General features: G+C 42.6%; 1 protein-coding gene across 2 annotated transcripts in view; it reads right to left on the reverse strand.

The window, feature by feature from the left end:
* ARHGAP32 (Rho GTPase activating protein 32) overlaps window positions 1-24,529 on the reverse strand; it is a 259,950-nt gene that overhangs the window by 55,830 nt on the left and 179,591 nt on the right. For both annotated transcript variants that reach the window (XM_035555641.2, XM_050715088.1), the window contains exons 8-11: window positions 24,121-24,213; window positions 22,322-22,444; window positions 20,015-20,092; window positions 9,034-9,115 (exon numbers count right to left, since the gene is read on the reverse strand). In XM_035555641.2, the coding sequence (XP_035411534.1) occupies window positions 9,034-9,115; window positions 20,015-20,092; window positions 22,322-22,444; window positions 24,121-24,213 (376 nt within the window). The remainder of the gene's footprint in view (window positions 1-9,033; window positions 9,116-20,014; window positions 20,093-22,321; window positions 22,445-24,120; window positions 24,214-24,529) is intronic.

Genomic DNA, 24,529 nt, shown 5'->3' on the forward strand with positions numbered 1-24,529 from the left:
ATTTAAAAATTCATCAGTCAGGAAAAAAAAGAAGCTAATTTATGGTACAGACTAACAGCCACTGATACTACAGAGCAACCACACGCTCACATTCAAGACCTGTTAAGCAGTACTGTTAAGATTTGGACTCACGGACCTGAATGAAATCGTTGCAGAAAATCTGTTTGTGGGGAGATTCTTACAGTCAGGCATTGGCTTTTTCAGCCATCAGATATTAAAATAATCACAAAATCTTAATAATAAACTATTTTGACTACATCTAGCTTCTGTAAGCAAACCTAGGGTGTTAGTAAATAGTTACTGCTATCACGTACAGTGTTAGGCTTGGTTAGGACACCGAGAGACCAATTGTACTTAACGGGCTCTACCTGAGCTCAGCTGGGACTGGTTCAGAGCCTCTGTAACACATGCAGAACCTGGCTTTACACTATCCATCTCCAAATCTGCACATAATTAACGTCGGGTGGGAAGAGGGCAGAGGGACAGACAGAAGGCAAGAGAAAGGACAAAGTTAAATTAAAATATCTCCTGGAACAAGCTACAGGAGACTAACAGTTTGATTTGTAGAGACAGCAATTAGAGAAACAGTGCTACAGAAACGCAGATTTCAGTGTCGTGCGTTCTAAGGTGTCGCTTTTCTGGCATGTTCTAGACATGAGGTACTCCTAACTAGCAAGGGCTCTGTGCAAAAGTGAAGTGATATGCCAAGCTCACAGGATGAACAGCAAAAAAGATGAGGTGAGCTGAAATAAACCGACCGAGCACCCAAATTCCAAGGAAACTTGAGCTGCTGAGGATGCAGGTGGACGCTACTGGTACCCAAGCATCTGGCTTAAGGCTGGCTCAGGTCTGAGCACAGCAGATGCAGTCTAATTCTCAACTCTAGTGCTAACAAACACACAGTACGTAAACACATCACTGCAAACACTTTTCACTTTAAAAAAGTTTTGAAAAATTCTATAAAATAGATCCCAATTTAGTTTGGCAAATGCTCGTTGAAGAATCACAGATGTTTAAACATAGCCGCAACTTGCACAATAGGGGGCTTTGCTAGGGCTGGGAGACTGCAGATTTCGAGTGCATTTTCAGAGGCACTCTGTCCCAGTTTCAAAAACATACTTTGCCCCATGCCTCCTTATTCAGATCTCAACTTTTTTTTTATGGGGAAGCCGAGGGCCAAAAAAACCCCTCAGGGTCTAAAAACTGCTTCCTGAGCACAGAAAGTAACTTCTCCCAACACCAGCAGAGCCTGAACAGGCCCCAGAAGCTTTCATACTTAAAAAAAATACATCAAGTATCTTCCTAAATTGCTAGTAACAGAAGACATGCAACCATGATCTTTGGTACACAGAAACATCACAAACAAGAACCGCCAGTGCAGACCACAGAGCAGAACTTAGGCACGGGGGGAAGCGGCACACGCTCTCCGGTGGCGCTCTGTGCGGAGCGATAGCCAAGTCTCTAATCTCTGTTGCAATTCCATGACTCACAAAGGGACACGGCTGTCAAAGGAAATTAATTTCACACAAAAAACAAGCAGAACCACTAACACACTAACAAGCCCTATACCTTTGAGTAGAAGTATTATAGCTGTTCTAGTGGTGAACTCCTCCTCACAAACAGCTTAAAAAAGGGTGGCTGAACGCTAACTTTTCAGGTTAAGTGAGCTGAAATGTGGCTGTTCTTTGTCTTCAAAATAAAAAGGGGGAAAAAAAGCCACAAAACAAACAAACAAACAAACAAAAACACCTACTTTTATTATCTGAAGTTAACTATTACTGAACCCTAGTGGGAATGGCATCTCTGAAGGGCCCATACGTTCAAGGAGCTGCACCAATCCCTACCTGCATGTTTGAAGGAAACTCCTCAGTCCTTACCAGTGCCCACTATTCTGACCTCCCAAACTTTTTGGCAGGCTATATACTGGATGTAGTCAGTTATAGCAATTTTGCCCTCAATCTTAAAAACACTATCCGAGTTTAAATACCCCTGGCTCTTGTTGGTTGGGATACTTGCAGTGGAAGAAGCCGCACACAGGCTCCAAGACCACATCTGAAAACACAAACCCTGTTCTCCCTTTCCTCTTTGAAGTCTCCTCCCTTCTGTTTGGAGAGCGTTTGATGATCCGGGCTCATGCTCTGCAAGGTGCTCAGGACGTGAAGTCTGCACCCCAGAAACAAGGCGCTTTCTGTCAAACCACACTCCTCTCCGTAGGAGCCTGTTTCCATGTCACTGGGCTATCAGCATCTCCTCGGGGCCAACAGGCTGCAGGTGTGCATGGGCATGGGGCATGTATGTGTACATCTATACACGTACACACATATTCCATATTTATATAAAAATATATACATAATATTTGCATAGCCAATGTTAAGACTGATTTATGAAATCCAAACAACATCCCTTTGGGAGCTGATATGTGTAAATGAGACCTTTATCATAAAACATATTAAGTCTATGGAAACAGCCTCCAATTTTGCTGGCAATAGGCTATTGTTATGAGGTCTAGGTTACCACTAGCTGGACCTAAATACAGGACCACAGCAGCATGAAGCAGGATGCTCTGCCTAAGCAAGCCACCTCCACCTGACACCCAGTTTCACTTGGGCCATTGTGAAATACCATGTACAAAAGGCATTTTCTCATCTTTTAGCAAAAAAAAAAAAAAAAAAAAAGTTTTGCTTCTGAATATTTTCAAGTTGTAATGTACTTTCAGACCCATGTTAAAAATGGGTGATGGAGAGAAATTAAACTTCTCTTTCTTTCAAATTGGCATTCTCACTTGGTTGCCCAGCACTTTAGAGAGCGATTTCTTGCAGTTATGGTATTATTGACTCAGAATGATTCTATCAGCTCTCACAGAAAAAAGTTAGAATTGGTTTCTTTGTTTCCCTGCTGTATTATGTTTTATGTCCAAAGAGCTTTTACAAAGGCACAATGTTAGACTGAAGTTTTGTTTTTGGTTCCCTGAATATCCTTCAAAGCAACAGTGCTACTGAATGGCATGTACAGAAGGAAAAAAGAGAGAGAGACAGAAAGAAAGAAACAAGGAATAAATGAAAACGTACAAGGGGGGAAGTAGCTCCAGGACGCTGGACGGGCTCCGTGGGCAGGGGAGACTGGGAAGGTATCATTAAAAAAGAAAAAACAAACAAAAAAGTTGGTTAAAACATGCACCCATTCCAAATGGGTTAATTTCACACAAAGCTCAGCTAGGCTGTACACAGTGCAACACAAAACCACAGGCTCAGTCCTTCGTGTTGTTGGTGCTTTATTCCCTGAACACTTTGGAAATTCATTAGGATCCAAGAATTCCCCACCCAGTGTGTCCCAACTCAAAAAAAAAAAAAAAAAAAAAAGGCATTTAGCATGTTTGAACTTTTAGCACAAGGCCCAACCCTCTTGAGCAACAGAGCCGTAGGATTTGTTTGCATTACTCCCAATGCCTGTTAAGCATGTGTCTACGGTTAAGCCTATGTGTAAGTACTTTGTTGAGTCAGGAACTGGGCTGGAAGATGCAGTGTGTCTTTATATAAATGGACAATGCCAACCTCTTAAAAAAAAAAAAAAAAGAAACAAAACTTCCACATTTGTAAATTTACATTTTTGTAAATGGGTTCCTAGCACATTCGGCTTTCCTCCATTTCTAGCGGTAATACAGCAGACAGCTGCTTTATCTTACATTTTATTCTGTACAAAAAGGAAAACAAAATTGTCTAAGATATATGTTTTCCTCTTGACAAAAGGTTTTCTTCCTGAAAATCACCAATTGCAGACACTGCTGAGGCTTTGCTCTTGCTGCCTCGGCCCCAAGTGTTGGCTTTTTGCTTGGATGAAATTAAGAAAACACAAAGTCCAGAAATGACTTCTCCACAGATTAGACCAGTTCTAATCTGGGCTTTAAACAAGTTGGCATTGTCCTGCCTAAAGCAGCAGCTTCTTCCCAAAGAAGCAGCTTTTACACTCACATCGATGACCTCCATCCCCATATCTTTGTCCCTCCACTCAACAGGAGCTGAGAGAAGGTGATTTCTTGAAGGAGGGGCCCTTAGGCCTGTCAGTACTGAAGGCACATCTTCTGTCTTCTCTATCAAGAACTCCTGGCCGCCCTAAGCGTGTTAGTATGTCTGCTCCCACACTGAAAACAGTACCTGTCTTGGCTCAATGAAAGTCTCATTTAATTTAGCTTTGCTGAAACAGTTGCATGTTAAGTGCCAAACAACTGGTTTGTTTACGTAAGATTAACGAGAATGGTACTAATTACATACATTGTATCTTTCCATATTTTCCTTATAAAAACACTAATTAAGACATTATGCGCTCATAGGTGTCAAACGGCTGCTCAGCCCAGGCATCTGTGGGATGTGAGTTCTGTTTGCACCTTATCCCTCCTGATTTAAAAAGCAAAGCAAACCAAACCAACAAGAAAAAAACACAAAACCACGCCTTCTTCTTCATCCAGGGATTAGCAACTAGCCTGTTTCAAACCAGGCATTACCTCGTTAAGAGTCTGTTATGATTGCAATAGCTCTAACATAATCAATGTAACTCAATTTGCATTTTTTTCTATGAAGATTAATTCATTCTGTACCATTCTGCATTCAGGACTGTACCAGAGTCTTCAGGAGGTTAGAACGGATAGCCACTGGGTCCTCCGAGAGTCTGTTGCCTGATCCAGACCTAAATTTTAATCCTTCTGAAGTTCAGTGGATTATCTGTACTTGACTGTTGCCCCAGATTAATCTGTTATTTTTGTTTAAAAATATATTTATTTATAATAGCTTGTAATACTAACAAGTACCCTGTAATGTATCCTTGATTTCATGTAAGATTACATTTATCTGTTAAATCTAAATTATATGAATGGATGAGACAAGAATTTGAAAAATCCCTCCATAGATTTGGGCTGAGCTGCCGAGCCCATTCATTCATTGTCCCAAGCAAGACTGAGGAATGGGTGAGAAAGACCCCTGAAGTTTTAAACATGTTCTTTTGGAAAAAAAAAAAAAAAAAAAAAAAAAAAGAAAACATTACCTTCCTATACCCCATTTCTTCACCCAGGTTCACTGTCGCACTGTAAATTGCATCTGTGTTCTTTGTTTCCCCACTGACACGAGATGCTCCCGAAACCTTCAGACAAATCACCACGCCGAGGCACACGGCAGTGAAGATTTGGTACGCAGCAAGAACTACTTGTTAGCAACAGACACGAAACAAATAGCATGTATGAGGTGACGCATGGTATGTGATTTTAAATACTGTTAAACTACAAATATCCAGAATTATGAGAATGGACTGAAACAGATAGCTGAGACGTGCTGCCTGTGACTTAACTACGCCAAAGCAATGAGTGGGGACGGTACGAGCACACAGACATAAACACACTGTTCCCAGAAAAGGCCAACAAGAGATGGACGAAGTGGATGAGAAGAGTAAACACAGCCACAATCTATGGGCAATTCCCAAATGTTCACTTATAAGGAAAAAAACACAACAGCTATTCACTTTTTTTCTTCTAAGCACCGCAATGAATATTTAAAAGCTTCACTTCTCACCAACTATCTGAAATTCAAATGCAACCTTTCATCCCATCTCTTTAAAAATCTTTATAAATACAAGCTGATTCCATCTATTGCAGTACTGAAATTTGGCTAAATTGTCAGCAAATGATATTAACTGTAACATATTAGATATTGACTCAGTATAAGGGAAGGGAAAACACCACTCAACAGGTAACCTCCAGGAAATCCTGAGCACCCCATCTTCTCCTCGTATGGCTTTCTCATGTGCCCAGAGTTTGAAAAAGGAAAACTCCAAACAATTTTCTTAAGCAATAATGAAACCTACTTTAATTGTATGTATCTATATATCTATATAGATATCTGCAAGTATACCTACCCTTGCAGCATTCTGGGAGATAATTTTGACAATCCAAACTTCACTGTCAAATGAATTTCAGAGGTGATCGAGGCAAAACTGATATTCTTTCTTACTACCTTGAATTTTCAAAATTGAATAAAATGGACAGCTTTCCCCCATGGTCCATTTTCCTTCTCTTTATCTCAGGCGCTGGCTGCATTATCACTGCTGTGAGCCTTTTACTTCCATGGTCAATGAAAATGTTGTTTCTAAAAGCAGAGTTTGTACTCAGCTCCGCTCCCACTGCCTGCCTTTCATTTCCATTTGAGCTTCAGTCATTATTTGTACTGTATTTAAGGCCGTTGCAGTATTTTATGGTTCTATTAAAATGTTGTCCTCATCACTTCAGCAAATCAAACCCTCTAATTATAAATACTAATAAAAACACAGGGCAGGAAGTTCTTCGCTTTCCATCTGCTTTTCATTAGATTACTCAATGCAGCCAAATCTATGGACAATTAAACAACACAAGCAGTTCTACGTTTGTGAATTCCTTCATGGCAAAGAGCTTTATGCTGCAGATACACAATGTCCTAGATGCTCTACACACCATATTTTGATTAAATAAAATAAAGCTTGCATGTTCATAAGTATGCCTTATCAATGCCAAATCTAAAACTTCGCATTAATTCTGGATGAAATACCCTGACAATGTTGAATAAGGACAAAATCTCCAAGAGGTTCCTTTAAGGAAAGTCTTTTGGAAAAAGCCAATCTGATGTTTAAAATATAGCTACCAGGGGGAAATTAGTTTATGTTGATATTAAGGTGTATGGGGAAATACCCCACGTGTCAGCAAGAGGTCAAAATGCATTAAATGCACAGAATATGGGTGAGCAAAAAGCAAGCTCTTCTGCATGATCCCAGCAGTGCAATTCCTGGCAAGGCTTTGAAGGAACTGCTTGGACGAATCCAATTTCACATTTTGCAGCAGTGCTTCTTAAGCCACTCGGAGTGCTCCAGCAACTCATTTCTGCCCCTTGCCACCCCACTGAGCTGTATTAACCAAAGCAAGGCAGCTTGGGCACCTGTGTGGTAACCCAGACCAGGAAACTGGAACTCCTTCCTCCCCCTTTATCATCTCACCCCTCCTGTATTTCACACATCATTTTTTTCCTCCAGGCAGATGAGTGCCTCGAGTTCTCCACCATAGCATTCGACGTGCCTTAACCATGGGAGCCTCCTCCTAGTCCTTCTAGCTGCCCCCACGCCCCAACTTCTGTACCAACCAAGGAAGTCTCCGGACATCGGCCTCCAGCATGCAAGCGCTGTAACCTCCAAAGGTGGAAAAAATAGAAAGCAGAATGCCGCAGTGAAATGGTATAAATTCTGTGTGCACAGGAAGGGCAGGGAAGGATTACACAAACAGCTGCAACTGTTGTAGCAGTCCTTGCATCTGAGCCCTTATTAGTGTTCTTCTAGAGCAGTCTTCTGCCTTTAATTGTTCGCCTGGAACAACTATCAGGGAAGGTCAACAGGGACAGCCTCATGACTTGGCAATATCTTTCAACACATTAGTTTTAATAGGACTTGGGCTTTTGGTATCAACTTTATAACAAACATTTCCCAGGACTGAAAGAGGAAATCCACCCCCTAGTGTGTTGTTAAAGCCAAATAGAATCTATTAATCTATGCTGCTTCATTATCTCTCATTAAAGCATAGCAAGAAACTACTCACTAGCAGTTCATGACATTTAATTGCCTGAGCCATATTTAATAGTAAACACTTGCTTATGATTGTATCTAGCAGCCCAGCCTGTATTTAGATTTAAAGTTCCCTTGTCTACATGCTTCAGCAGATAGAGTACAGAGCAGTGAGTGATCACGGTATTTAGAGATCAACTTCAAACAACAAAAGGCAGATACTGGATTTATGGAATGACCACCTGCTGCAGGGCTTGGAATTGCTAGTGATCTCTGTGACACTAATTCTAACAAATACATTTGCACGTTCCCAAGAATAACAAGGGCTGGAGATACCAATAGCTGCGAAAACTATTTCCCTGAATTGTCAGCTCTTTGAAGCATGCAGATTAATGCAGTACACTGATAGCTTAGGGTGTTCGTGACTTTTTACCACTGAACCAAAAGTCCCAAGCCCTAACATAAGATCTGATAAAATTAATTTCCCTTAGTAAAAATCAAACTTTGGAAATGCATCTTTTTGTTTTTGATGGATCAAATCAGCAATCTTGTAAGATAAGGATCATCATTAAAACAGATGAAAAGAACACCAGTTAACCAGCTATCCAACTCAACTTGCCTGATGCATAGTGTTTTAAGAAAGATCTGTAATTTTAGACTGCTTCTCTTGATACACAAGATACACACACGCAAAACCATGAATGTATAAAAAATATGAAGAGTAAAACAAAACCTTCAGCACCAGTAAATTCTATAGAGATCTCAGTTTTGCCAGCACATATACCTGCAATCATGCCCAATATATACTAGGATGACAAGAGGATGAGATCCAAGATCTTATCTCCTGTTTATTTTTCCTTTCATCAGCAGAGCCTGGCAGTAATTTGCCTGTATTTCATACAACACTGAACTGGCCAGAAAGGCAGTAGGAAGTGGGTAGAGTTATATACCCAGAACAGAGGCAATTAGGATTCCAAGTTCTGCTATATCTGACTTTCTGCATCAATCCCCAAACAGAAAGCATCTTGCAGTACCTAATTTATCTATTCCATCTAAGCCAACAGAAACATTTTTGGACCACCTGTGTGTTCTTTATAAAAAAAACCAAAAAACTAATGTGAAACACTCTCTGGACACCACGAACTGGGATATTGCATGGAATTGCTAGTTACAGATTACTGAAGGAATCTTAAATTCTTACATGCCTGAAATCTTCCAAATCATGCAGGAGATGAACATTGATACTGGCTTACAAAACACCATAGATGAAAGACATTTAACAGTGGCGACTATTCAGAGAGAGGTAACATGTGGATGATCAACACACAGAGAATAACATGGTACGCATAAAGCATGATCAACACATAGAGTATAACATGTGGTGTATAAAGGAGGTATTAAACATGGAACATGAAAAAAAAAACACCTCTCCATTTAATTTCACCGCACCATAAAATCTAACAAACATACCTGGTTTTGGCACAGAATTGGTCACAGACTGAGGAACTTTGTCGTTAATTAGTTCAACACACTCGCTAGGAAAAAATCCAACCTGTAGGAAGGAAAAAAAAGAAAGGCAGACTATTGAATGCAGTGTTTTTAAGATCTGAACTGTTAAACCAGCAACCGCATAACATTTTCCTTGAAATATGCTTGCCTGATGCTCCATAACATTATCCAACATAAAATGACCTGCATAGAAGTAGTAATTTTTCAAAATGTTGCAGCCAAAAAGTCTACAAACCAAGTGATTAGTTCTGTAAAATACAGTTCTGTTTCCTAAGCTTAGTGCACAGGACAGAGATAGTCAACTTGCAACCATGTGCATGGAGCGGGGAGAGGACAAGTATGTTACACACCCCTGAATCTCAAGTGGAACTCGAGAAAGACTTTAGCTGGGTTTCCTGCACCTGGCTGCATGTGTATAACATGAAATTTAATGAAGAGAGCAAGATGCTTCAGCGCACAGCATCTCAATCATCTGTATTCAAATCTCACCAATGCTCGATCATTTTTCATTGTCACAGTACTGTATTCACAAGCACTTTAACATTTTATTCCGTTAGAAACCTGAAATCTGATATGGGTAAATATATTTGCATATCTGCATGGTCGTATTACAGAAAAAGGCATAATTTGGCAGAAGACACTTCAAATGCATAAAGTGCTTTACTGTATCCCAGCCTTATTGTGGTGTGCATCATCTGATGAGGTGGCTAATGACTGATAATCCTGAAGCATTCAAATTAAGTGTGTTGAAAGAGCTTGTTAAAAATTTTTAATGTAGTTTTAGTTAAACTGAATTCAATCTCAGAACTGAGAACGGGTTTAATAATGTACAGTAAAATGAGTAAAATGAGTTCTTCATCTGTAAATAAGAAAATGGTAATTTGACTAGAAATAAACGTAAGTGTTTTCAGAAGAAACTGTGCGATGTGGCAAATAAACCTCTAACTGGGCCCTGAACTCCTGGTCTCACCCCTGCTTCTGAACATGGACAAGCCAGTGCAACCACTGTGCCTCAGTTTCCCTAGCAGCAAACGATGAGGGAGAACAGTGCCCCAGATCCGTTACAGAAAACTGATTGGAGAGAACAGCTGGTAGACATACTGTTACGGTATGATTTATCTGTGTATCTGCTCATCAAGCTGAACAGAAAGAAGATTCCAGAAACAAACCTCAGAGGCCAGAATCTCCTTAGGAAATATCTGAAGATGCTTCAAAAGCAACAACCCACCCTGGGCAACCACACAGCAGCGCCATCCAAAAAATGTTGACAACCACTGACTGCAGTTTCCTTCTCTGCCACCAGCATCGCTGGCAGGGACACCTCCGAGTGCCCACTGCACAGCAAGGTGCTCCGAGTGGTTCCTTTCAAACGCTCACGCGCAGCGTTCCTGCACCGACCTGGCCGACACAGCTTCTTTTCCTGCACCACCTCTAGCTCAGAAATGCCGTGAGGCTGCCTGCATCAGCAGGAGGGTTAAGGACTATCGTGGGGAGGATCTCAATGGTTCGTGTAAGCAGGACACGCCTGCAGGAATTCACATGCCATTCAAAGGTCTCCAGATCTGGGGAGAAGTGAAATTATTTCCCTTTCGCTGTTTAAGGATTCAGGCTAAGACGTGACCCACGCATCAACCTTGTGCTGAGCCCTGGCACAGGCAGCTTCACACCTCGCAGCACCCCAACCTTCTCTCCACTTCACAGCACCTTCCTTCTCACTCTCACCCCAGGTGAAAATCAAGCCAGACCAGCGCCCTTGGCAACTTTTACTCTTGGTCCACATCTCCAGACCCTTTTCTCTTAGACCCTACCTCCTCACCCAGTGCAGCTTCTGCACAGTGACACGGAATTCAAGCACCGCCACCCCCTGAGTTGCCCCGTGCAAGCCAGAAGCAGGATTTCCTGCCCCGTGTCAGGCATGGGACTCGGACAGCTGAAAGCATCAAGTGGCTTCAAGCAGCCCCAGTTTGGTCGAGTGCTGCAACAAAGCATGGCAAGGGGCCAGCGGCCGGGCCCTGAGCTCATCTCAACAGACGAACCGGGCCGGGAGCGCTGCCAGTCGTGTTAGCACATCACTGAAATCCATCAGGGCCACCAGGCAGCCAGCGCTGGGAGTCTGGCAGAGAGTTCCTTCCCCGGTTATTCATCTGACACAATTCCCTTTCGTCTCCAAGGAAAAAAAAACAACAGAACTCTGTCCTACTCCACGTTATTGTGGCCCACAAACTCGCAGGCAGCTCAGTAGCACTGCCATGCATGGTGTGTCCAGACAGAAACCATCCCAAACCCTCCAAGGGAGCAAGAGTTAACAGTAAGTTCAGACCACTTCTCCTTCCCACACTCTAAAGCCCAGCAAGGCAACGTTTTATCCAAGGAAGAGGACAAACTGCAATCCATCATACGTGAGGTTAAAGACCCAGAACATGCTTTTTGTGACGGCTGTGACAGCACAGGACCAGCACTTCACAGCAGCACGATGGAGCAGCAGACCTCGCCGTCGGCACCTGACACCGGCCGGAGCATCACACTCTGGCTCGGGTGCCTCGGGGACTGAGCCCATCCGAAAACCAAGGCAATGCAAGGCTTCAATCTGACCCTCACTACCTGAGCGTGCCAGCTTCGCGAGGAGATGATGCAGCACAGCAGAGATCTGTGTGCAGGGTACAGACAGAAACACGCTGATTAACACAAGGAAACCAGCACGAATGCTAGCAGGACACGCAGGGACCCCTCATCGGGCAGCTCATACCACAAGGGTGCTTCTCTGCTGGTGCTGAGAAACATGCTGATTGTACATACACAAGTATTGGTATTTAAACAAAATACATTACACATATTTCTAAATACTTTGCTAGAGCTAAGAGTCTTTTTTGGATATTTTCCATGCAAGAGATGCAGGAGACAATTTTTAAGTTAGGAAAAAAGCACACATCTGGTGAAAGTCTCAGCCCCATCACACAAATGATAGATCTGGGACACTCCATAGCTGCAGTGAGTTAGTTTCTTGCATTCTCAGTGCTTTGAGAACTTTTTTTTTCAAATTGCCCACAAGTCTATGCCTGCGAAGAAATGTGAAGTATTTGGACACCAACCTTCCATTAATCGTAACGAAAAATGGTGGATCTAAATTCAACCCCAAATCCCATACTGTAATTAAAAGCTTATTTGCCTTTGATTGTTAATACGGTGTTTTTCCTGTTTCTCAATGCAATGTACAATGCTAACCATGAATTTGGAAATGAAACAAGGTGCCAAATGGTTACGCCACTGCTTCTAGGTACCTCAAAACCTTTCCCAAATAAAACATGGCACCTGCTCTCAACATGTCAGCTTTGCCATGTTCAGAACGAATAATTGTAATGAACTGTTAAGGGAAAGGGAATTTTTACTTCTGTTAGTGTTTACAAACTCTCTGACGTTAACTTACTGGTAGCAGTTCTCATGGCTTACATTTTTTGACATATTTATTCTGACTTTTCTTGCAAGATCCTTAGGAGATCATCTTCAGGGTCATAACCTACGACTTGTGCCTCATTCCCACCCACTTAAAAGATGCTGCTTTTCCTTCCACGGAAAGTTTTCCACAATTTTGTATAAATACATGATAAGTTTAGTCCAAGAGTTAATCTCAACAGATGTAGCAAGGCACTGTTAGTGCTTGAGCCAGGATTAAAGGATTTGGTAACATACAAAAAATAATAGCAAAGATAATATACATTTAGATAACTACAAGGTCACCTGAAGGTTAAAAAATCACTACACACCTTAACGGAAGGAGGAGAGCACACACTACTATAACATACAAACATTCCTGCAACAGCTACTGTGTCTTTTTTTTTCCCCACACAGACTGCTAAAACTGGAAGATGCTCCAGGCTTTATGGGAAAGTCAAAACAACAGTAATCATTTTCTGTGTGAGGAGAGAATTCAAACAAGTGAGAATGTATCAGTAACACAAATGGCAAATGAAACATTGCTTGAGACATTTTGATTGCTTTTTGGTCTTGACATCAGCTACAGTATGGGTTAAATTTCTTTCATTTTTTTTTTCCTCTTTTAGTTTTAAATTGTGACAGGCTAGCAAAACCTAACACCAACACAACATCTTTTTATTGCTTATTTGGCTTCCACGAGCAGAATTTTCACTGTGCTGTTTTCCAGGAAACAATATTAGTGGCTGGGGCAGAAATAAAACAGATGCACCCTGCGCAGGTAGAGCAAGGAAGAATTTAATTCCTGCTTCGATCCAGCCTCCACCTCACGCACATTGTGTTCATTTCTCACTGCTGGATGGAAGCATGAGCACTCGTCTCCCATCTTTCTCTCTTTCCTTCTCTTCTCCATCATACCTTCCCCCCTGATCCCCTTTCTTACATTTAAGCCACAAAAAAAATCCACATTAAAAAACCTTTCCAGGAGCCAGAATGAAAGGGAAGGATGATTCTCTGCACGGTGCCAGAGACTTCAAGGTCTGACAACCTAACAAACTCTACCCTCTGTTTTCTGGCACTCTCCACTTTCATCTCATACCGAGTGCAGACGTCTTCCCCCATCCATGTGCCCCAGGCCAGTTCACAGCACCATGCCTTTCGCACCTCCACAGACCAGGGTGCTGGTGGCAACTGCCAGTGAAAAGCAGCCTCCAGCTCTCTGGCCTTGGCTACAGAGGAGAATTAGAGTAAAATTTAGGAGAAGCCTTTATATCTAACAAGATAAGGCCTACAATTTTCTTGAAAGAATCAACGCCAAGATAAATCCGTGAACTAACGACCTACAGCAGTTATTCCGTTGCATCTCTATGTACCAAAGGCCTGTATTTCTTTGGGAACCTGCTTTATAGCATAGAATGGATAAATAATGTATAACGTCCTACACAGAAATCCTTTCTGTGAATAAAAGGAATTAAACGAGTTTTGTGGCCGAGGTATTCAGCTCTCCTTTACCAGACTTGAGGATTCTACCAAGCCTGTTTCTCTTCTAACTGGTGCACCCCCACACCGGGTGAGAGCGTTCTCCGCAGAGCTCGAGGTGCCCTGCAGCTGCAGGTAGGACACCAGGTGAGGCCGTCAAAGGCTGCCTCCCGTCAGCATCCCCACCTGCCGGGGCGGCGGAGCTAGCAGGCAGCTCAACGCTGCAACCAAAGGTCGCACGCGCCCTGACAGCAAGGTGTGAGAAATCCCTGCTGCTCCCGACGAGAAGTGCGTCCACTCCGGCCGTGCTCGCTGGCTGGGGGTGCCAAGGGGAAGGCCAGCTCGTGTCCAGGTGCCCCTGCAAACTCCTGCTGCGTGCCTCCAGGAATAGCGCAGTGGATGCGTGCGGAGGAGGAAACGTTTTGTCGTGGCAAATCAGTTCAGGCATCATTTTGCCCGATCTGTCGCTGCAGTTGGCATCCTTCTACAAATGGCGGGGGCCATCTGGCTGGGAAGGGACGTCACTGGTGACATGTCCACCGGGCTCTCGCACGCCGCCTGTTCCGCAGGTGATATCATCCTCCAACCAGATGGCTGCCGCTAGCGCCGAGCTCCCAGACCAAAGCACGTGAGCCAGAAATCCAACTTTGCCTTTGCATGTCTTAATTTAAGAACTGGTCCTTCCAAAGTGACACTTGCCACAAAAATGTGCTCTGCTTTCCCAGGCCATTTTTACTAATTGGTACCCTATGTTCCCATCACGTACATGGTATTTGTTATAAAATTATGCACAAGGAAAAAAAAAAAAAAGGTCTCAACTAACAGCCTCTCTCACTCCTGAGCAATCCAAGACGAAAGGCGTCCCTTTTTGGGAAACCTATTCAGTCTTAAATCCCATGGTGAGGTCCAGCATGGAACATGCTTTGAAAGACAGGCCTGCAGTTTCACAACCAGTTCAAGCTCTTGTAAGAGGCTGATTCCCAAAAAGTCCAGCCCCCACCCCCACCCTGGCTGCACACACTTGTGCATTGCTTTGTGCCACCAGCAGCTGTGCAGCTTGCTGTTGTGCAGTGGTGCAATTAATGAAGCTGTTTCCAAAAGAGAGAATTATTAAGAACATCAAAAGGCAGTTGTGCATCAGAAAAGTGCCTGTCCCTAGTGATTCAGCTGTCTGACACAGTTACTGATTGTAAAGACAAAGCATGAAAGAAAAGAAGAAAACAAAGAAGGCTGGGAGGCTGTTAACGTGGAGGTGGCTGTAATCTAGGTAACAATCTTAACACTGAAAGCAGTGACTCACTGAGGACATTTGAAAAGAAAAAAAAAAAAAGCTTGAGGAAAAACATCTTAAAAATCATTTTACTTGAACCAGAAAAAACGATAAGAAGCCTAACGGGTTGTTTTGTTCTGCCCAGGATTAAGCATTTTGCAATGCCGCCATTAGGTCAGGTATTGGGAGAAAGCCGCCTGCAACTGCAACCCAGAACCCAAAGGCTGAATTCCCAGGGGGTGGCTCTGGCTGGCAAAGAACAAGCTGACTTCCATAACGAATCAAAGCTGCTGTTCAAGTCGAACATACCTGCAACCTCTCAGGTTTGCTTTTCGGCAGACATCTGTAGACCTTCGTCTCGTTAATTGATACGACACAAAGAAAAGCCTTTGTGTGCTTTAATAGATGGGGGCATGCAGGAATGCATGCACTTCCGCAAATACGTACAGAGTCACAGCTGCTTTAAACACACAAAAACAGGTAAATGCTCTAAAGTCAAGACATCATTCTTTTCTACAAGGCTTGCTCTGCTCCTACCAAGACATGGTTTGCAATCCAAATTGTGGCCCGTGTGGTAACGCCTTCCTCCATCCCTAGCAAGAAGCAACAAACCGACAAGTCCCATGAACAAACATTTGGTCTTTAAGAGCTCCTTTTTTTCTCCCCACCTGGTTGTGCCCATTCAGGGGACAGGGCTAAGGAAAACTCTTCTGTAAACACCGTTCTGTACTGGAGCACAGCAAGACAGTTTTTTCCACAAACAATTTACAGCTCCATGAGTTATGAGACACTCTATGTAGCTAGCAATCCATCACTCCAGGCTAATAATTTGGCACTAAGGAAACATGGCATATTTTGTCAGACATGAAAATTCGTCTGTGGTCTAAGCTTTCCAGGTGAAGATTAGGGATCTGAGAGGGATTAACCACACCAAACGAAGCAAGAAAAACTTGAGACTGGCCTTACAATATTCTGAGGGAAAGGGAGGCCTCACAGCCAGACCCAGAGCCCCTGAAGTGACCACTCGCTGCCTGTGATCTCGCTCATATCATCTTCAGCCCGTGTGTGCTTCTCCTAGACGTGAGGTAACTTTACAGACATTATCCATACAGACTCATGTACTGTTAATGTGTGCTTTCCACTAAAAAGATTTCCAGAAAAGACTGCTATCGCAGGATTTGGGTATCTTGCACATAAAAATCAAGCTGCTTTCCCTCAGACTCCTAGGCCTGCATGAGGCAGCCAGGATGCTTAAGTGGTGCAGAATTAAATTTCCTTCCAATTTACTAAATTTTTTTACAATTTTTCCTTTAATTCTCCTTCCTTTTCTCAACATCTCTACCAGTTGCCTCATTTCATTCGAGACCTTGTCCCTCCAGCTACACTTCATGACAGATTCCTCCGTATTTGCATTTCTTCTGAATTCCCCTCCTGACTTAAGTCATTCTGAGTCGTGTGGTTGCTTCATTTTTTTGGCCTTCTGAAAACAAACCCTTTTTTCTCCCAAATGTCTTGAACACACTTCAGTATATTTGCTTGAACTTCTCATTCTGTGCAGATATGAATAATCAATGGTAGAAGGGATGGCATTACACTTCAAGTAGGTGCGTATTCTACCATTCTGAGAGCGAAGGAACAATCGAAGCAATCAAATCAAGTTAGTGGAGATATATTTTTTGTTTATACCATCCACTTCTTTGATCAGAGAAAACTGCTCAACAGCTTAACTTTATACATGTCATCAAATAGGGAAAAAATCCCAAGATGGAGCTGACTCAGATCTGAAAGCTGCTGTATGAAGGACCGCAGCTCCTCGAAGACCACTGCACTCTCAGGGAGCTGTGTGCTCGGTGGGTGTCCTGCATTTTCAGTCCTGCAGCATGAATTTACCGCACACAGGCAATCACCTGAAAGACTTCCCAAAGGCTTCCACTGTAAAGGCCAGACTATTAAAGGATATTTCAAAAAATGAAACCCACCAAGTATATCTTGTCCTACATCTCATCCTTGGGACACCACTGCCAGAAGCACAGGTGTATACGCTAATGATGATTTGCTTCGAGATAAGAGAGAAGGCTCAAAGCCCCTTCCGAAGATTTGTATACTATCAGCAACGCACTACTATGGATTTCACAGACTGTGTAATGTTACAAGCAAGTCTTTGCTCCCTGCAGGACAGCTGATCTCAGAATCTCAACAATCTGGCAAGACAGTCTTGGTTGATTTATGAATTAAAACGACTAGCTCAGCAGATTGCTATCACTTTTACAATGGCTGTTGTTCCTAAATGGGAACAGAATTGTTTACCTATAACAAACTGAAAAGGTTGCACAGCTTTATCGGTTCTTGCATATATTACTAGAACAACGTCCTTCACCTATAATATATAATCAATACTTTTTAAGTATTAATTGGTGATACTAAACTGCAACACATCTCTAGGTCTGGTATATTAACATCAGAGAAAAATTTCCTTTTTCCAAATTCTCTTTTTCCTGCAGTAGTTAGTGCGATCGAAAAACTGCATTGCATCAGGAAATGGACTTTTTGTATACACTCACAGCTTATGGGCCTTAAACTTGAAAGAGGGGTTAAAAAACCCTCTCCCTCTTTGTACAACCCTAGAATTTCCATCTCTTGATAGCTGATGGTGTTTCATGAAAATAAAAAGCTCTGATAAGTACATTTCAGAGAAATGACAAAAACTGTCGACTCAGAGGAAAAATGCACTCCTCTGCAAATCAGATCCATGGTTGTGTGAAGAGATATGTTTATGCAGTTATAACTGAGTTAGCATAGCTTATGAAATTACTGCCTGTCGACTGAGATACAGCTGTTGAACCCCACCTCTGAGCTAACCAGCTTTACTCTGCAGTCAGCAGGAGCAAAAAGCGTACAGATGGTCTGTCACCCTATCTCAGCTGACAGGCAGTACCTTCTTAAAGGATGCTAACTTCGTTTTCTGCATTTGTGCAAACACAAATACCGAAATACTGAAAAGTACATGATAGCTGCAGTATTTCCAGTCTTGCAGTCCAGCGGCCACGACCTGATTCGCATTGTGAAGGCTCTTGCTTACAAGTTAACATGCAGGATTATCCCACCCCGAATTTTCTGTTAAGCAAAAATACGGCGCCTTATTTCTGCAGCTGTTCAGGACTGTTGTGTCAGGGTACTGACTGCACGGATACAGACAACTGCTTTTCAAGTGCTTTGCTCATCAACAAATCTTTATGCTGGGAAAGCACAACAGCATTGCTCTGATCTGAGACAGACGGCAGCCAAACTGCAAAACAGCTCCCTTGCCTCTTGTGTCTTTAATCACTAGTGGTGCTCTTCACATCTAGTCACAATTGCAACCAGCCTGATGGCGAGCAGGGAGCTTGCACTGAGTAACAGAACCCATGTCCTACAGGGGACACAATCAGCTTTGTACAAAGTGTCTGCACTCACACACACATCACCACATATTTTTGTTTGGTTTTACAGATTCCCTTGAGAGCTGCACACAGACTGATCATTCCAAGTAGTACCAAAGCATTGTACTCGTTTTTCATAGTACAGAAAGTACAGCTTTAGGGATTCTAAGTTTAGAACAAAAGTCCTGCAAAGACACAGTTCAAAGCTAGAAGAACAGTCAAGTCTGTTCAAGAAATACTGGTGCGCTAACACCAGAAATCAGCTTAATTTCACAGCCCTTATCGTATGACCATGCTGCTCTCATTTTACAAATGAGATATTATCAGAACTCCCACACCTGATATAAAGCCAACAAAAGCTGTATCTCATGCTCTGGCTCATCGGACAGAAATGCAATCATATAACTAACACTCCATTCAGATGGGACTTGTACTGTACACAGCCCTAGTATTAATGACAGCAGAACCATACCCTGGATCTGGCACAGGAAGGTCTGTCAGGGAAAATCTGAGATACTTTGAGAAGACTTTCTAGGCCGAAACATACAAGTGTTTGGTCAATTCTGACCCTCTTCAGAGCAAACTCAAAATTCCACCTACTTACAGAGAGCAAAAGCAGTATGAAAATTCCTCCTGCTTGAAAGGAGCTCAAACGGTGCGACGCTGCAGTGTGAGGAGGTAGGAAGTCAGTTACCCCACCCTTCAGTAGCTTTGGGGCTCTGTTTTGTAAATAAAGACTTTTTGTTTTATTTTAATTTCCTAATGAGAAGATCCAAGGGACAGAATAACAACTGTTTTGGAAGGAAAGTGCCACTTCAACTCAAAGGTTTTGGTACCTAAGTCAGAGGTCAGTTTAGGATCTTTTGCAAATTCAATCTAAGTTTCTCTGCTGTGACATTTACAGTACTAGTAACATTAAAACTTTCTAATAAATGTAGACATGAAAGCACAGATCAGTTGAGTGGCTTGTCCAAGTCAGTGGCAGAGCCTTACCAACTGGCTTTCTGTGAGTCCTCCATGTTCTGCCCGACTTAGTGTTAGATAGTGGAAAGAACGGCATAATGTCAGCTCTCTCACGGGGTGCAGTATAAGCTTCCGCTAGCATCAGTCCAGTTGTTGATCAACATCAAAGGGTCCCAGCTATCCCTACCTCGCGAAGTTAGGTAAGGAGATGAAGATCACACTTCTGCTCTAGCCCAAGTCCAGAGCAAAAGGGAAAGTCCTCTTACATCAATGCAGGTTCACTGTTTATATCCATAAGCAATCCTGCACAGGCACAGCAGTTCTAAGCTGAGTATCCTGACTTTACTTGAGTTGCATTGTCAGGTCTGAAACTTGTGCCTACCTGAAATCCATGCTTGCCTCTCCACCACGTGGTCAGCTCCTTTGGGGGCATGTCAATAACAGACACTATGTCTCCCACCTGTAAGAGAACAGCAACATCAGTCACAGCTTGCAGTGCAGCCGGGCGGCAAGCACAATTCAAATGACTGCATTCTGCAGCACTGCACAAAATCCTAACACTTGTGAGCAACTGCACCACTGCAAATCTTGAGAGAGCTGCCTTTGTAAAATTGAACTGTGAGGTAGAGGAGTTCCTGCATTATACAACATACAGGATACAGCTGTTCATAAGGAAACAATCCTCAAAAGCCACAGGCTCTCTGCCAACGGGTACAGAAGTGTTCTGATTAAACTGCACATGTAAGTTTGCAGGGACAGCATAAAACACTTTGGAAAATATTCTCAAGTAGCTGAACCAATTTTTACTACAAGCCTTACATTACGCATATGTAGGCATCGACATGTATCTGCTTGTTTCTGTTCGTGGCAAAAACTTAAAGGCTCCCTTTAGTGTTCACAAACTGACCAAGACATATTTTTCTTAATTAGAAAATGAACAGAGGAGAGACAGTGTGGTGTTACTGCAACCATCATTAACGACCATTATTAACAAAATGAGCATTATTAAGGGAGACAAAACAGGTTATCTGAAGCTTTACTAAAACCCATAAAAATGTAATGCTGCAAGAGCTGAAATGAAAATCAGTATAATCAGTACTAAAATCAGCTTGGTGAGAATCTGTGTGGCCTGTACACCAGAAAATGAGACAGGCCAGAGCAGACAAGGCAGAACCTAAGCAAACACTGTAGCTGGGTATAGCAAAAGCTACTAAAAATACTAATGCCTATCTCTCACCTGGTCTTTCACATTGATGGATCCCAAAGTGCTTTACAAAGAATATAACAGATTCCCATTTTTTCAGATAGAGCTAGCTGAGACACAGGGAGGTGAAGTGATTTGCTCAAGGGAATAGCAAACCAACAGCAGAGCAAATTCCCTTCAAGGAAACTATGCTGTCACCACAATGAGCAGAGAAACCAGACATTTTCCTTACTACTGAGGAGCAAATACCAGTTAGCTACTTTCACAACTGCTTATTAGAAATTAACAATAGCTTAAATATAAAACTGTAGTGTGGGTTAGGGAACAGAACACAACATTGTGAAACTACTGAACCCATTCCATTTCTGTTCTGCCAAGGTTTCTCCCTGCACAAACTTGGAAAGAAACACGTGCCCTGGGTTCCCTGCTTGCTTACTATGCCTCATAACCACTTGCCCAACTGCATGACAGTTGTAAGGCCAACTTAGCCTGCTGGCTCTGAGTTGTAAGATTTACAAGCAGGGACTGCCACCCTAATGCTTTTATTAATACCGAGAGACTGACAAACAGCCCGTACCCTGTTCTGCATGCATTTTAACTTGGAAGATGACATACCCATATGTCTTTCTGATTAGCTCATTTCTTTGGTGTACACTAATAATTGCCTCGATTTTGAATATGAGCAAAGCCCTGGCAGCAACAGACTATCACTATTAGTTTTACTTCCTGTGCTGCATGCTCAGAATGTGATCTCAAAAACACCTCTGGGCACTAACTATCTTCCTTTACGTTTCCTTTATGTAACACTACGAACATTCCATTGATATTGCCACTGCACCCTATCGGAGCACAAAATGCTGCTTTTTGGATAGAAAGGACAAGGAGAACCGGACACCCAAAGGATTCCAGGGCCTGATCTGCAAGAACTTTGCCTCACGGCAACTCCTGCTCTGCATCAGGTAAGATTTTCAGAAGAGATTTGGATTATCACTTGCCCCTTAAGTACTAAATTCTTTGACAATCTGGTTCTTTACACTCCATGGGAGCAGAAGTTCTTAAAAATGGTTTTAGACATGGACTTGCTAATAGTAACACAGGTTGTACAGAACTGGCATGAGTGAATAATTAAATTGGCATGTGTCCACAAACACACATATGTGGACAGCCTTCCTGAACAGATTTAACATACTTTTAATGCACTGTGCAGGACAAACTATGCAGGGTCTGCTGCTGCTCTGAGACCAGGCTAGAATACTTGGCAGTATCTGTTTAATCAGAAGACACTAATGCCAAGTAAAGCTATATTTTATAGATGACTGAACTCCTCCCTGTAGCCAACCGAGTGCAAGTCTAATATTTAACTGAATCTTCTAAGCTTCACCTCACAAAACATTCTGAAGGTGCCTGAGTGTATTCCTGATGCACACACACGTTACACTCTCCTGTATATGACAACAAAGAATGTAAGCTTCTTTAATTACTCACCTCAAAGGACAGTTCATCTGCTGCCTGAGCAATATATCTCTTAATAACATGGGCAGCAGCAATAGCAGGAACATTAATGGATGACTCCTCATGGACTAGCAGGTGATTCCCCTTGTTATCAATCTGAAACAAAGAGCACAGGGGACTGTGAGGCAGCTGAGGACAAGTGAGCAGGCATTTTATTGGTGCTCATACATGGCAGAGATTTCAAGCTGATTCACAGAGACAGCACAGCTTGGGGGCCCCCTGAGGAGATCAGCACGGAGAGACATTGTAGGGCACAGCACACACAGAAATGAAGAGGAAGAACAATTCATAAAGCGTATTTCAGAAGGTTGTATGTCCCCTGGCATCCAGCTAATGGCAAAAATGTTGTATTTAAACATCTCTACATACAAACAACAGCATGACAGTGAGTGTTGGCACCTCCTTTTATCACTGAATTGTATTGTTTTTCCTGAAGTATTTAAAAGGACAACACAAAGACGACTACAATAATTCTCTGCGAAGTGGAACTAACGTTCAAGGAGAGGTGCTGAGGTAAGGGGGAAATGCTGCCAAACTGGAAACTTGTGGCACTTTCAGCTTTCTCCCACCTTTATATTTCTTTTTATTTTAAGAAAACATGGCTGCACCCCTTTGCTGCAACCATTGGCCTGCTTTCAAAATTTCTAGATTTTTGTGCCCATGTAAAATTTTGCAAGGATCTCAGTTAATTGAAAAGGTTATTCTAGAGAATTCAAATTGCATTGCAGCAAGTGCAGTAGACTTGCTGCAATCTGTACTTCACTGTGTTGCTGTAAAGACAATAGTTTCATTTTTCTCTCTAACTTCCTTTCTCCCTTCATTCTGAGGTTTCCAGGATTTGTCTCATCCCAAGGGTGAGGAGCATATCAGCAGGGAAACCTGCAGGAAATGCACTCAGTCCTTATCATAAGCATTTATGAAAACGAACTGCAAGTCTAGTTGTTTGTGCTCCTGGTGTGCAGCAGCATCATCAGGCAATGCAGAGACACACACATCTCCTCCCAGACTAATCAGCAATGGCATCGCTGACACAGACAGGTGGCCTTGATCATTTAGCCCCATTCTTTCCTGCGCTCTTTGCCCAAGAAGGTCTATTGTTTCAGATGGTAGAAGACCATTAACAGAGAAACCAAAGCTACAGCTGCACTTCACAATACACAAACCGTGCCACTGCAAGCACAAAGCAGGCTCTGTTGAGCAGTTCAGCCAACAGCGATGGCAAACAGGAGCAGATAATATTTATTGTTTCTGCAGCTATTACAGGGGGCAGGGGGAGGGGGGAGAGGGGGAAGAGGACAGACAAACAGCATAACTTAGGCAGCTCCAATAGTTTTAAGTTTAGTGCGCTGGCACTATTGTCTTGCCAAAAAAAGAGCTAAGAATGCGTTCGCTTCCTGCAATCTATCACCTGGGGACTCCAGCCATGGGCTGTACTTGCCTAGGTGGTCTGCTGGCCTAATCCCTGCTGCACTAGGATTGCCACTTTATGCTACTTTGTGATATCAGAAGAATGACATGACTTTGAGAGACAAAATCCAAGCAGAAGGCAAAAATAGCTCCTGTATTCCTGTAACACGGGATCCGATTCAGTTTGTACTATACCTTTCTTGTGGCCACCTACATGCCTATAGCAAGGAAATCAAGGTTTTAGGATAGTTTTTCAGTGACGCCAATAGATCTGGAAGGATTATACCTCTCTGGAAAGGTAGAAGAGCACATCTGTGCCTTGCTCTGCTCATTAAGGTCACGAAACAAAGAACTTCATACTATACCTCCATCCATGTGAGAGCAGGCCCGCAGTTTATCTTGTTGCCTGCGATGGCTGAGAGACGGGCCAGGTAAGACATCAGCATTTGGCTGACAAGCTGGAAGAGAAAAGAAACACGCATACAGGTTTTCTGTTCACACACTTTAGTTTTGAGAGACCTCTTCAGAACTACCAGAAGTTATCCCCTGGCACAGGCAAGTGTTACAGAAACATATTCCCTTTTGCAAAGAAATCTGTCATTTGGAGAGGAGCAAGCTATACATGGTGTGTAGCAATGATTGCATAGAAAAAAGTATCTAAAGGAGCAGCTCCCTGTGAAAGTAATAATGTAATTTTTTTAAGATAGTAGATTTTTAGTAATTTCCCATCAGGATACTTTAAATCTAAAGCCCTCCTCTCATTGTGAATTTCAT

The sequence above is a fragment of the Cygnus atratus genome, chromosome 22 (genome assembly GCF_013377495.2).
Source record: "Cygnus atratus isolate AKBS03 ecotype Queensland, Australia chromosome 22, CAtr_DNAZoo_HiC_assembly, whole genome shotgun sequence".
Taxonomy (NCBI): domain Eukaryota; kingdom Metazoa; phylum Chordata; class Aves; order Anseriformes; family Anatidae; genus Cygnus; species Cygnus atratus.